At 36.5% G+C, this 15,701-nt stretch overlaps 1 protein-coding gene across 4 annotated transcripts in view; it reads right to left on the reverse strand.

The window, feature by feature from the left end:
- The window catches only part of TTLL7 (tubulin tyrosine ligase like 7), a 197,969-nt gene that overhangs the window by 173,326 nt on the left and 8,942 nt on the right, over window positions 1-15,701 (reverse strand). For all 4 annotated transcript variants that reach the window (XR_010622469.1, XR_010622468.1, XR_010622470.1 and 1 more), the window contains exons 4-9: window positions 14,093-14,214; window positions 13,591-13,658; window positions 9,822-9,980; window positions 8,332-8,548; window positions 5,424-5,588; window positions 4,493-4,651 (exon numbers count right to left, since the gene is read on the reverse strand). Coding sequence is in view for 1 of the 4 variants with exons in the window: in XM_065740900.1 (XP_065596972.1) it covers window positions 4,493-4,651; window positions 5,424-5,588; window positions 8,332-8,548; window positions 9,822-9,980; window positions 13,591-13,658; window positions 14,093-14,214 (890 nt within the window). In the remaining 3 variants the exon portion in view is untranslated. The remainder of the gene's footprint in view (window positions 1-4,492; window positions 4,652-5,423; window positions 5,589-8,331; window positions 8,549-9,821; window positions 9,981-13,590; window positions 13,659-14,092; window positions 14,215-15,701) is intronic.

The following is a 15,701-nucleotide window of genomic DNA, read 5'->3' on the forward strand; positions in this document are numbered from 1 at the left end:
ATTCTGAACAAAACCGTGTTGTCTGTGTTTATTAAGCAGAAAATTAAGGTAGGGGTTGGAAAGATGTAAGAAGACACTTAAAATGCTGTTATGAAACCAAATACTATTGGGAAGCATTACACTATCACTCCAATTAAGAAGCTGAAATGCTACTGTACTCACAGTTAGAACTGGAGCACTAATCTGTGACTTGCTGAGAATTTGTTGTGTTTGTTTTTTTAAACATGCAATTCATGACGAAAGATTGAAATCCTGACCCTACTGTAACCTCAGTCCTAAAGTGTAACCAGGACAGTAAAAACTGATCCAGTTCTGGATGGCTGCTGCAAACTCGCCTTAGTGCAGCAGGAGATGCTTGGATTTTTATTTGTGTTGGGCTGCATCTGAGTATATTAGAAAGTTAATACAGAGAAAGCAGGTGTGAATTTAAAGTTCACTGGCTATCCCATGCTCACAATGTCTGTGGATATTTGAACTACCTCTTGATTTAGTACATCTACATGCAAGGATGCTGTACTAACAAACCTCTTAGCTTTCTTCGCCCGTTCACTACGCCTCCATTCTCACATCAGAAAACTTCAGAAGGCAGTCTTGACAGCTGACCTTAAGTAAAAAGCCTGCTCATCACCCAGTGTAGATAGAAGATGAGACATTTCTAAGATCAAATGATTTCTGCTAGGCTCTTCCAGAGGGACCCAAGCACGCACACCCAGCGACTATAATCTGAATACTTCATGCAGCTTCCATACAGGTTAAATAAGTCTCTAAGGCCAAGATTCTGAACATGCTGCAGTATAAAAACAAGATATTCCTATTCTGCATCATGTATTAAGTTTATACCATGTTTATTGGATAAACTATCATCAAAACTTCAAAATCTCTAATCTGTTGCATGTAACAATACACAAGGGAAAAAAAAATTAAAAAAAATCACCTGCCTTGTAACCACAGTATCCCTTGGTATAGACTACTGAATAAAATGTTTCTCATACATTTTTTATAATGTCACAGTTTTAGCTCCCAGATCTTTCAGTAGTATTAATAGTAGAATTAAGTACACAACAAGTTTTATAACTCCCAACTGATATCTTCAACTTTTGCTTTACAATTAAATAGAACTGCTGATTAATCTGCAAGACATGAGCGATATAAGTGATGTAAAAACCGTGATGATTTGACAGTGATTCAATCACAGTATATCTTCAAAATAACTAGCTGCCAAGGCATTGTACATTCATCTTCTAAAAGATTATTATCTAGTGCCTAATGACCCAAGAACCAGGACATATACATGATTAGGTTGTGTTAATAAAACACTAGCAATTTTATCAGGAAGCCACATCTTGAAGCTATTGGGGAAAAAGAAAAACAACAAAAAAAAAACCAAACAAAAACAAACAAACAAAAAACACAGGACTGTATAAGGGGCACCAAAATTACAAGCAAATGATTAAAAAGTGGAGGAAAAAAACCTTGAAAAATACAGAGACATAGATATATGCAAATATACATATCAATTGTTGCAGCCAAGTAGTGTTCACTATGAAACCTTGTGAACTAGATAACGCTGAATTTAGAGACAGAAAAAGAACAGAGCAGAAACTGTAAAACATAAAGCAAACTAGTTACAGTAAAACTGGGAAATAATGTGAACAGCTGGCCAGTCAATGAAAAATAAGTAGATGACATCAGGAATATTACAAGTAGTGTATTCTTCCTGGTGGAAAAACCCACTATATGACATTTTGCCATAACAACTAACCCCACCTTTTTATGGAAATTAGACCCCCTCTGTCAGTTTCGGGTTTTGTTTTCTTTTTTGGGGGGAGGCCTTTGGGTCTCCAGGGGAAGATGCATGCAAAAGAAAAAACATCATAAAACTTGGAATGTGAACTTTAACTACTTTTTAATAGAAATTACTAATCATTGCTTTATTTAGCCTAGACATCCAAGGACATTTGAACTGGACTGAAACTGATAAGTTCTGAGAAGTTTTTGCTAGTAGATTAGTCTTGCTAAATAATAACTGTACAGATACGTATACCAGGCAAGTTTCTCTCACCTATATAGATCACAAATGGGATTTGGTACCCTGCACTCAAGTTGTAGTATGGATGCAAGACCAAAAAGAAAAGCCAGAGGCTTGATCTTCATTTAGGGAGTAACATTAAAATCCAAGAATGTAAAAAGTATCACCTTGTCAGTTACACAAAATAACCTGGATTAAGAAATTCTGGTCAAGTTTAGTAAAACTTAAGTTTTCTAGGAGAAGAGGGCCGCTCTGAAAGTAATGCCTCCCATTTCACTACAATGGCCCATAACCCAAAGGTAGATGTTGATGGAATGGCAGTAGAGGTTGAAACTTCCCATCAGTGCTCCATTAAACACTGCTGCCATGTGACAGATGGCAGCAGAGGGGTGATCTGGCAGAATGGAGCGCAGACAAAGCAAACGGGTGTCACTGAATTGCTCCACACCGAAAAAAAGGCGCCCATTGGCATTCATCAGTGCGCGCTGTGGAGATGGAACAGCGGATGGAACGCGCGGAGGGGCGGCAGCCGCGGGCGGCACACGGCCGGCCGGCGCCAGCAGATGGCAGCGGTGCGTTTCCCTCCGCTCACTGCTGTGGAAGGTTCCGGAAGTTCGGCAGCATCAGGGGGCGGCAGTGCTATGGGAATAACGGCGAACCTGAGCAGGGGTCGCCCCAGGAAAGCCGTCGTCGTTGCGCTGCACAGTTTGTTTCATTTAATAATCGAGCTAACTTCGCAACAGAACAGCTCCGTGAGCTACGAAAAGCAGACAGCGGACTGGCCGTCCTGATCTTGTCCTGGCAGTTTTCCCACTCACTGGGAACGTTCAGAGCCTTATGAGTAGTGCACGTTCCCACTGCTAGGAAGAGCACATCTCCTGGGGGAGTTTTGGCAATAGGGAAATGGTCGAACGAGGTAAGAGGGGAAGGATGGAAAAGCCAGAACTGTTCTAGAAAAACATACTACATATAAATACTATCACACTTATTATATATGTATCATGCATACACTGAGTATACATTATTATATCTACTACATACATATTCAGTGCACCTTTGTTCTATACTACACCGTACATTTTGTATATATGGCAAATGTTATGTGCATATATATATATATATATATATATATATATATATATACAGATACACACACCTGCACACGAAACAGACATGCAGGATGTATGCATGTGTGCTGCAAAAAACAAAGGCCATGAAAATTTGTGGATGAGTGCAGAAACGGACTACATCTCAAATTTCAGAATTTCTTTTAGTTCAGATCAACACCTGGCAAAATAAGTTAAAGGTTTCCATTGGGTTATCAAAAGTAAATAATCAATGAACTCCTATATTTTAAAAAATAATAGCAACCAAGTACACTTTACAAGTCCTGGAGCATTCTACAGCAATCCAAAATGAAAAAGCAGCATTTATTATTTTGCCAGATCCCTCCTTTACAAACAAGGAGTCCAGGAATTCTCCTGAGACTGCCCTATAACATAATCAGTAAATCCAAAACCCCCAAATGTTGATACTACATGTAGACATCCAAGGAAATAGAAGAGTCTCCTTCATAATGGATTTACCAAAGTTCGATTCATCATCTCTCCTAGAAGAGAGATTTGCTGCAAGGTTAGATGAAATGAGCAACTTGAGTCTGCATTTAAACAAGTGCCTAATCTATAAAATGTAGAGTTAAATCAAAGGCATTGCTTGACAAAAAGAGAAGTAGAGGAAGTTCATGCAATGTGTTGATTTTAGCTAGTACATCAAAGCCATCAAATATTTCTGTATCTGCATGGCAGACAGTGAATTTATATTATACTGAAATTTTAAGAAATAATCATGACAACTGTTGACAGTATTAACGACCTGAGAAAGTTATAATTCAGTATATTAATTGTGCACACTTTGCTCATCAGTATCCAGTCATATTCATTATTTATTTCATTATTTATTGCCAATAAACACATTTTGGTTTTGTTTTTTTTCCACCAGCTGTATAGCATTTCCAGCCAGTTAACATAATTAACTTGCTTGAAATAGGTAGTGAACTAGTTTCCTCTGAAGGCATTTTTTTAAAGCCAAAGGAAAACAAAAGAACTGATACTTAAAAAAGGAGATTAGGACCAAACAGTCAGAGAAGTTGCCAGAGCCATTCTTACAAAGGAAATTTATGAAGTTCAGCTACAGTGCACCCAGTACAATTGGACAACCCATTTCTCATAAAAATGTTCAGAAAGATTTAAAATACAACATTTCTCCAGGAAAACAACCTTACCTGAGTCACCTAAATCACTCCAAAACAGTGTTCTCATACAGCTGTTGCAGAAAAAAAGCATGATGTATTCACTTAGAACCAGTATGTTCTGCAAGGCACAGATTTTCTCTGGAAGCTTTACATAGACATAATTCAGCTGGGGCTTGCTTAAGTTTGCTTTACATTTGTTTAAAGGAGTTTACCTCTAGAAGCCATGGTTTTAGTTTTCTGTCCAGCAGAATATCAAATCCCAGGACTTCAAAGCAGACACTGTCACTTCCTGGTGCTTGTCCCGGCCTGCACATGCGATAAGCATGAAGAACATGTGGCTCTGCAACTATGAGAGTCTTCACTACTAACTCCTGTAGGGGTTTTGAGAGAAGTTTATCAAAGATGCAACACCAGTATATAGTGCATTTACATATTTTACACTTTTATAGATGCTTTAGTACAATGTAGAAGATTTTTATTACCAAATAAATGTTCATACTGAATAGCAGATACTTTTGATAGCTAGAAAATACGTTGGTATACTTTCCATAGTACAACTTCTTTTTACGTTAAGCAGTAGTTTGAATGGTTAAGCCACGTTGGGGATAAGGCATAGCGTAGCCAAACTTATTTCACTTCACGATTTACTTTCCAATAAATATTCTCAGAATCATATTTACAGATAAGTACCCTAAACTCTCAGTCTCAGTCCAGTTCTTTACTTAAAATGTCTGTAACACACCCACCAATCTGAACGGTGCAGGTTCCAATCTACTGATATATGCAATGCTCAGTACAGTTTTGCACATTCTCTCACATAAAATTTACTTTAGGAGATAGGAAAACCTTTGAGAATTTCAATAGGACTGTTTGTATGTATGATATTATTTACGTGAATAACTGCTTGAAAGGACTTTTGTCCCTCCAACATAAGAAGTCCAATATTAACTTAATGAAGATTAAATACAGAATTTTATTATAAACAGCATGCCATTTGTGGTGTCTTTTGTTTAATATTAGGGTCAGGGTTAACAATGTTTCAAAAATAACACTGGATTCTGAGTAAAGCCATGGTAGAAGCAATACATTTTCTAAGAATTATCCTTAAACAAAATATCAAAAAGTGTATTAGTTCTATCTTACTGAAATATCACTCCAGAATTTGGAGACATCAAGATTATTTGTTTCTAGAAACTCGGTAAACCATTTTATGGAGCGTTTACTTCCTTTGTCTTCTGTTTCATCCCGTTCAAAGTGTTCATTATGTTTATTCACAGAGTAGTTGGTCAGATGCATGTACAGTTGGCTCTAAGAATACAGAGAAAAGAAAAAACTTAAAATGATTCAGAATTGTCCATTCTAGAATAATATTAAAAGAAAAGTTAACAACAGTCCAACAGTTCAAATCTGGAAATACAGAACGTGCAGATTTAGTGTTTCCTGTTCTCAAAGATTTCATATACTAACAGTTGTATCCTTGTTATAACAAAACCTGGGCTTACACTTAAGCCAATAACAGTAGTAGTAGATGTGCAATTCAACATCTGGTTAGACAACATATCCAGCATTTTTACAGGTGTGTATGTAAACAACTCCATAAAAATGTGAAAAATTACACTCTGCAAAAAGCAAAGAATAAAGACGGTACTTTGAAGCACTAAAAACACTCTAGCATCTGTTTCATAGACAATCCCACATTTAATTTTTCTCTGTAGTTTAGTTATGAGAAGTGTTCTCATTATGGTAATGGTTTAAAATATCTTTTACATATAAATTCATCTGTCATGTTGCTGTCTGCCAGAACTGCTCATTTTTGAGCAGCTTGCAGCCATACATTAGAGGGGAATAAATTTCAAAACATACATTACATAAACATTGTGGTTTCTTTATGTAAGAAAATTTAATCAGCGATTGATTCATTGCTACATTAAGAAACACAACCTTTTAAAGTCAATTTATAAATCATTATTTATACATTCACATCTTTTACTGTGCCTGTATTAACTCAGCTTTCCACGTACACTATCATGATGACAGTCCACTGTTGTCTATCATATTTCATTCCTTGTTTGAGTAATAGTTGATATTATAATCTGGCCATAAGCTTTCTGTTTCAATTCCTTTTTGACCAGACAGACAATAGGCAACACAAGCCTTCCTGCTGACGTTTATCTCACTATATGTACATTTAAGAAAAATGAATGAAATTAACAAAATCAAGCAATATAGGTGCAGGCTAGTTAACAACAGCACTACAAGCAATGTATTTCTCACACAGCTTCCAATTTCTGCTTTTAGAATAACTCTGAAACCTATTATGGTTTTCAGTAGCCTTTCCACGTAGCTAAATTTCAGAAAATTAAATTCTTTTCTGGAGTCCAAAAAAAAAAAAAGAAAAAGTAAAGCGTTTTTAGAACATTAATTAAATATATAAACTACTCTGTAGCCTGCATTTATCTAGAACAGGTGGAACAATAACCTGGCTTATTGCTAATGACATTCCATACAATAGACAGATATGAACAGTTGTAAGATCACAGAGAAAAGTGCTTGTTCTGCCACTCTGTTTATAGACTTGGAGCATATTTCAGTGCCAATAATACTGAGACTAGTAACAATAAAAACCATTAAAAGCAAACTGTTCCGAATATAGTGTTGGAACTTCTCCAAATGGAACATTTCTACTGGGATTCAGATTATATCTGCACTATTCAGAAGAACATTGTTTTAAGTGACAAGCAAAGTAAAAGGCTCACCATACATTTTCTATCATATAATCACACTAGATCAGTTCTAAAAATCTATCATTCTGGAAAAGGAAAGATAAAGAAGCAATAGAGTACATAGGGAGGTATGAAAAATTTAAATCCACTTATGCCTGGATGCATAAAATCTGAGTCCTCTCTTTACTGCCATCTGTACTTTGGTCGGTGCCAGAAGGAAAGGTTGCACCTCCCAATAGCACAGGATTAAAGCATTTTTCAGCACATCCCTTACTATTTTCTTGGTTCTCTGCAAGATTATAGGCAGCTCTGCTGCATCATCCTAAAATTAGCAAGTGTACTGCATAAACATTAAGCGGGTGATGTAATTTCATGCTTCTTTCCCTGCAGAAGCAGCGGTCACTTACAAATATCAGCAGATTATCTGATGTTTGGGGATTTTAGTAACCACTCTCATGGCATGATCATCACGTCTCTGACTGTTTTGTTTTGGGTTTTTTTTGCCCTATTTCCTGAATAGGCTCCTAGAACAATGGCTGAAACCTTGTGGGATCCTCAGGAGAAGCTTTACACTTCAGGGACTTGAAAAACAATCATGGTATAAGGCGTAACTCCTCCTGCATCTTGCTAAACTGAGAACAACATAACTTGTTCCTGAAGTTACTTTCATAAATCCATTTGTTGAGTTGAATGTTAATAATGGACTTTTCGTTGCTTTCAGGAAAAATCTAAACTCTAGCCTATATATAAGTCAGAAGAGTGTTTTTATATTCATAAGCAACATATTCTTTATGAAAGTCACAAGTACAGATGTTAGTTAAATACTATTTTCTTCATCTTCAGTGAGGATCCAAAAATTCTGTCACATAAATACAGTAATGCTATAATGGGATGGAAAGTACTGCAACAACAGTGGGGTGGCAGAATCCTTGGCTACAGCAAGTGAGAATGAGCCCAAGCACAGCCAACACAGATGCAGAAATGAAAGGAAGGAGCTGCTTAAATACAGAAGGCCTCAGGTAAGCAGGGATCTCCATCAAGATATACCCTCCCCTTCACTGCCAACCCTTAAATGAGGTCTGGGAAGGGGAGGATCCTGGCTCCACCCCTTCCAGTCACTCAGGTACATTGCATGCACCTGAGCTCCCCTGGATTTGCCCTGCCTTCCCACCAGGTGCTCAGTCACTGTTTCAGGCTGTGACTTAACATTTCCACTGCAAATACCAAGTGAAAATTTTATGCCACCACTTTATTTTTTAATCCTCCAAACATTACTCAGATACAATCCCACATACATAAGCAATAAACTGGAATTAACACCAACTTACCAAATTTGAGTCACTGGGAGGATGATACTTTTCTGTGCCCATTCTCACCAGTCCATCATGATACAAAAATACTTTCAATGGATCGCAGGAGGTTACAAGAATATATACACGTAAATCAAACTTGTAGCCTTCCATGAGAAATGGTTTGTCAAGATATTCCTGAACAATCAAGTGATCCTGAGCTTGTAACTTTTCTCCATTTCTTATTAAAGAGATCCTAGTTAAAAAACAGAAGTTATTTATAAAGTGTAGGACTTAGACAAAACTCTTTGAAATGCATTACTATGGTCACCCAGTCCAGTAATCAGACTAAAGACTATGGGGAGAAAGACCTTACAGAGCTGATTTGTAGGGTATAGAAAAAGTGCCATTTACTTAGATGGCTTTCAGTTCCCTGTCTTGTAGCTGGTACCTGACCTATTTGGGGATTTTTGGTTTGTATGTTTTTGGGTTTTTTTGTAAACAACAGATGGAAAGAACACCAGCCCAAAGGACATGAAAAAGCTTAACAAATCAGCCTACATAAACCAAATGAGGTTCAATAATGGTCCAGTGCAAGGAGTTGTACTTTGATTTAAAAAAAAAAGTAATCATCAATTCCCTCTGCACTTACAAATCATTTGGCAGAATCCACTGTCTCTAGCTTCCACGATTTTTCTTCACCATATTTTCCATGAAATACCTGCTACTTTTCATCTTTGTCCTTATTAAGAGGAATAAAAACTTAGGACAAGGAGAAACTCTATACTATATAGTACCAAATTGATATTAAAGCAATAAAATCTGTGATTCAAATAGGTAAAAGTAAGAACAGAGTTAAGAATAAATTGAGATATTTAATATCATCTCATTTTTCTCTGTGCAGACCTATCACAGGCAGAACAGTTTCAACCCAGCTGCTGCTCTTTTCAAGGGTGCCCCCCCCTCCTCTGGAATGCATCAGATCCTTCCAAAACCATACCTCAAACTGCATCCCTACAGCGTCTCCTCCATTCCTCCTATACCTTGAGGCTGCTGCTCTAAAATACTTCTGTGTAGCAATTTTGGCATGCAGTAGGGTACTTGGAATGGTTTCAGAGCTAAAGGACAATCCTGGTCGTCTTCCACACAAACAGCCCTGCAACCACTTGAAGCCCTGCCATTTGTGCCCAGTATGATCTCACTCTCTAAGTTTAAGCATAATAGATTAATAAATATGTTGTTTGAGTAATTTAAAAATAGTCTTGATCTTAAGAATTACATGAACATCATCAGAAAATGCATTTCCTAATTAAGCCACATTCAGAGCGACATGAAAATACCACATCTATTTAGTTTTATATTTTAGCTGTTTCTTGTTGTTAAGCATTTTTCCAATAGGTGACCTTTTTATGCTGATATACAACTTGAACAACAAACTTCTTTCTAATAAAGAACTTCAATTAACGACTTAAATAGAACTAGATTTCACTTTTTCTGGGTAAGAAGACTGAAATTAGCATGCAACTTACCCATGCCCCATTGCACCATTAGCTGGCTTGACTATAAAAGTTTTCTGTCTACGTTTCTTCTTCAGTTCTTTTACATAGTTCTGAAACTGTGTGTATTCTGCAGGGAAAATCCACGTTCGAGGAATAAAAGTATACTCCTGAGGCTGACACTTAATCATTCTGCAAAAAAGTTGAAAGTTGCTGAGTTGAAAAAAAAATTAACTACTTTGATGGATGCAAGCCTCCTCATTTAACAGCATTTACAATAACCTGACAAGGAAATTTTATTAGCAAAATACTTTAAAAGGAAATAAAATGTTGGAATATCAATATTGGACATGGAATTGATCTGGAATATCAATAACAAAAATTATAAAACCATGATGATGTATGTCACAAAACTCTACTCTTAACCAACTGCAGGAATGTATACTTTAAGAGCAATGGTTTGATGAATGGTTCTAGGTCTGGGTGGACCTGTCACAAGTGTCATCCCCCAAGGGTCAGTCTTGGGTCTGGTGCTCTTCAGCATCTTTATAAATGACACAGACAATGGAAACAAGTGCATTCTCAGCAAGTTTGCAGACGACACCAAGCTAAGCAGTGCACTCAACACACTGGAGGGAAGGGAAGCTATCCAGAGGGACCTGGGCAGGCTGGAGAAGTGGGCCCACGTGAACCTAATGAGGTTCAACAAGACTAAGAGCGAGGTGTTGCACTGGGGCTGGGGCAATCACAGGCATTTATACAGACTAGGGGAAGAACTTCAGGAGAGCAGCCCCTATGGAGAAGGACTTGAGGGTCTTAGTGGATGAGAAAGCAGTACATACTTGCAGCCTGGAAGGCCAGCTGTACCCCAGGCTGCATTAAAAAAGGAGTGGCCAGCAGGGAGAAAGAGGTAACTGTCCCCCTCTACTCAGCTCTTGTGAGGCCCCATCTGGAGTAACGCATCCAGGCCTGGGGTCCCCAGCACAAGAGGGACATGATCATGTCTGACTTCATTCCTTTGCTGTCTGAATGCAAAGAGAAATCGAAGAGGAAGAACAGTTGAGAATTCATTTAGAATCACAAAATCATAGGGGAATCATAGCTAAAGCAGGTTCTCTAAAGCAGGTTGCACAGGGAAGCACCCAGGTGGGTAAACACATCTAAAATACAAATATCCACAGATCACTTTTTTTTTTTTTTTAAGCATCCAGCTTCCAGCTGAAGTGATAAAGCAAACTGCCTAGTCTTTAGTTTTTAAAAATGGCACTATGGTGAATTTTAATACCTTTTAATTAGTTACAGATTTAACTATACTTATTCTTTTCTAATACAAGCTAACAGCATCAGTATAATTTTAGTGGTAAGGAGACTTACAATATAGTTTCAATATTTCATTTCTACTATGAACCTACTCAATAATCCTCCACTTTCTCTTTAAGTGACTCAAATACTAGCAAGAAGAAATAGAACAGCCAACTGCATCTGTAAGACTAGGACTGTAGCCAAGACCTACTGGTATAATAGATAGACTGTCACCAACTTATTCAGCTAACAACCCAACAAAAGCGCTGCAGAAACCACAATAGCTAAAGTAGTCCTGAAGTACTGCATGAGATTCAGTGCTCCTGCAGCTTCAATGTAACAATCATTTTTTTAAATCTAACCTGATGAAAGCCAATAAATATTCAGAAAAAAATATTATAATCATTATTCATGCATACTTTAATTATCCTATATTTAGGCAAAAAGCCACTTCTGCATCTGTTCACATTCCTCTGCAAATTTCTTATATTCATCCTGAAGTTACATTACAAAAACTTGCTACTTTATTAATACACATAATTCAATACTAAATGAATGTAACTTGATGGTATTATAGATTACTTTCTGACTGCAATTACATGACTTCTATATGCTTTTTTTTTTTTGTAATCTTACACATCTGGGTAGACTACAAACACTTCATAACATGAAGCTGAATACTCATCATTGTTTACAAGTTCTGGTGCTCACTGGAACCTTTGACAGAAGAATTCAGCTCTGTTCTTTCCTGCCTGGCCCTGTTTGCAAACGACATAGGAACATCAAGTAGTTTTCCAAACAAAGACCTATCTTCTTACAATAGCTCTATTTTTTAGCACATCCGTTATCTACTACTGTTGCTAACCGTTTCCTCACTGTGCTATTCTGTCCTTCAGCCTTGCAGTCCTTACTAGGAGGTCTGAGAATTAAAAAGCCAGTATTGTTCTTTTGAGTGCTGTTTAACTCACAGATCTGATCAGACCCTGCTCGTTTCTCCAGGTGCCTTCTATGCAAAAGAAAAGGTGCTCTGTACAAAATGTAGGTTACTTATCAATCAAATAATACAAGTTCTACTGCCAGTGTTTCAAGATCTTCCCACTTTTCAAGTCTGAAAGAAAGTTAGACTGAGAAAGTCCTTTGTCCACAACCAGTTCACAAGCCATTTAAATGTAAACATGTAAACAAAAGAAGTGTTGCATAAAAGGATATCTCATACATGGCTCTAATCCCTTTTCCATCCCACCTGCGCACCTCTTCCCACACTTAATGCATCCACTCAATTAGCACACTCATCACTCAAATGAGTAAATTGCATCTGATACAGCTTATAGAAAAAAGATTTAGTCTGAAGAAAATGAAAACCTCATCTCTAGTATGTGCAATGTGTAATTTTAAACTGTTTCAAACTCTGAATTCAGTAGGTTGAGAGACACATAATGAGACTGTATTAGAAAACAACATATGCATGATAGCATCAACCTTTTGCCCATTTTGCATGTTTTAAACCACAGAAGTGTGGCAATACACAAGGATAGTGCTGTCTTTCAAGCTGAACAAAACTGTTCAATTGCTTCAAAGAAGTCTTCAAACATCTGCTTGCATCCATGATCTATCTGTATGTTTTTACTTGAAGTCTGGAAGGGGCAGTGAGAAGTGCTTCAGCAGCAGGTACTGATCAACCAGAACAAGGAGATCCTGGTCTGTAAGCACCATAGCAATGCACGTGCTATCTGCATACATTCTATATCAGATATGTACCATTTACAAAACAGAAAGGGAAAGAGAGGACAAAAGAAAGGAGATATCTCATTAAATACATTAATAAAATAAAGGGATTCTAAGAGCAAATATAGAGAGGGAAAATTTGGGCCAAAAAGATTAACTTTTTAAAATTGTTTTTATTTAGGTAAGAATAATGAAAATATTTCTCTCTAAACTCTTTCTAATTACTAAGATGATGAATCATCATTTACTATTGTTTTCTCACAGGTCTTACAGATTTTAATCTAATGTAATTCTCAGTTATTTCACTAGAGGAAGGGAAATGTATAAACAAGACAAATTAGTTTATCTAACTTATTTCTTATATTAAAGATACGAAGTGTTTTACTGTTAATGTTAAATACACAAAAATATAATCATTGGTTACTTTGAAACAAGTAATATCTATTCACATACTTGTCATTCATCCTTTTCTAGCATTACATGAACCTTTTCTGGGTGTAACATGCATAGCATGTATTACATAATAATTCCAAGCTGCCTCAGGCATTCTGCAGCATGTAGACACAAAACTGAACCAAATTGTTTTCCACTCAGGCCAACTGGAGAGATACAATATAGCCCAGACAGATACAACATATCAAAAAGCCAAAGGAACTTCAGAGTTTACTCTTGGTCCTCTCAGAGCCTCTTCTTAAAGATAACAAACCTTGCAATAATTCAGCATTTTACTGCATTATATCACTGAGAAACTTCTTAATATTAAAAGAAAAATTACTTAGTCATGTTTCTTGCCAGAAAATCCTTTCTGCAGATCTCTCCCATTCCTGGAAAATGGTTGATTCTCTGATGGAGAAGTAAGAAGAGAAAGTAAACAAGTACATTTTAGTTTTTCCAGTAAAACCAATACCAATAATCACTTAAAACATTCAACTCCACGCTCAGGCAAATGTAATCACTATTACACATGAATCATTCAAGAAAATCTTCTATTAACCATGACCATTCATGGACAGACTGAAAGAATAGCCCCCCCAAACATTTAAAAAACAGATTTCAAATGGTATGAACAAGTAACTACAGAAAAGAGATATATTTTAAAAATATATAGTGGTGTAGCCTTGTTACAGTCTGCCTAGTATTGCTTTGCTGTCCCTTATTTTGTTAGGTTTTTTTTTACTCTCTATACACATGCTGTTGACCAAAAGTGATGTATTACTGAAGGACTCTGAGTAAAGTGCTTTACTGAAACACATCTGAAGTATCAACTATGGCTCTACCTGATAGTTCCGAAGTTCAGCAATCTTTTCCTGCTGCACAGCAGAATCACTCCAAATGAGATTAGCTGTTTCATCTTCATCACGTGTTTTCACAAATCCCATTTCTTGTATCACAATGCGTACTACAGGGAAATCACATATTCATGGAATGTTTTGGTTATCTAAAACACGTTAATTTTCAAAGCTTGAAGAAAATAATCAAGATTTTGAACATTTGTAATATTCAACCCTTTGTCTGAAAACAATATTAGAATGCAAGCTCTTATTTAACTTGAAATATTTTCATTAGTTTACTTCAGATCTGTAATTACAACATTACAGAATTCTGTGCTAGTGCTTAAATCAGAGAGCAATCACTGTTGGAAAACTGCAAATAACTTAAAGGTATTCCACAATGATCTAGTGAAAGCCCACTTACACAGCTCTTAGACATCATCTTGACCATCATATATGTTAATTTAAAACTATGGTGAGTATAAGCATCACTGCAGACAGGACAAGGCCTCTTTAGTCAAGGATACTGCAGTTACAAAAGCACATGCGCTCATTATTTGAAGATTAAAAAAAAAAGAAAAACCTGATTATGTGCCAGGCATAACACAGGTTCTAAGAGAAAAGATTTTTCTGAAAAACTTACAAAACAAAACAATTAGAAAGAGATATTTTTCTGCCTTAAGTTAGTCATTCAGCTATCTGTGTAACAAGTTTGTTCCAATATCACCACTCTAGTGAAGTCACTCCAGGTTTTACATTTTCCCCACATGGTAAGAATCAGCAATTCTATTTGAGCACCCTGTGAGTTCGTAGTTTGAAAGTTTGTCACTACTGGTTCAAAACTTGAAGCTGTGAGAAATTCTCCTCTGGCTTCCCACCTAGATAGTTCATTTTGAAGCTTCACATATGCCACTGAAAGTCTCTGAAATAATTATTAGCCCCGCAGTCTCTGAAAAATTTGTTGAAATATTTACACAGTAGGAAGGAGACAAGGCTAGAAGTGTCTTCAGTCGCTAATAATTATCCTTTTGAGAAGAATAAGCAACACATCTTCACTCTTTGCCATTAGGGGTTTTTGTTCTTATTTTTGTTTTGTTTTTTGGACAACTACCAGAGCAAAATCATTGTGCTTATATTTAGTGTTATAATTTGCTCTTAATCAAAAATCAGCATTAGTGCTGCTTCCCAGATTCTCTTTTGCTATTCCACTAAAAGCTAAAAAAACAATGTTGATCCTACAAACATACTATTTAAAAGCCTCAGGCCAAATTACATTATTCTGTATTCCACTTTTTTTTCCTTCTACAGCAGAATACAAACTATAAACTTAGTGTGATAGTAGCCCCAAGCATTAAAATGTAAAACATTATTAGAGTTATTGAGAAGCCTCTGTATAATAATAAGGGTATTCAACATTGCATTTACACTGTTCATCTTCCAAGGCTTTAAGTACACCTCTGAACATATATCTGATTCATAATTAAAATGTTTTTTTCCACAACCACTTTGATTAATTAGGTTTTCCGCATTTCAAAGCACTTCCATGAGTAATAGATATACAGTATTCAAAGCCATCCATTCAATGTTACAAAAAACTTACAAAAAAAAAGAAATA

This window comes from Cyrtonyx montezumae, unplaced genomic scaffold (assembly GCF_038088225.1).
Source record: "Cyrtonyx montezumae isolate F1298 unplaced genomic scaffold, pur_monq_1.0 scaffold_1, whole genome shotgun sequence".
Classification (NCBI taxonomy): Eukaryota; Metazoa; Chordata; class Aves; order Galliformes; family Odontophoridae; genus Cyrtonyx; species Cyrtonyx montezumae.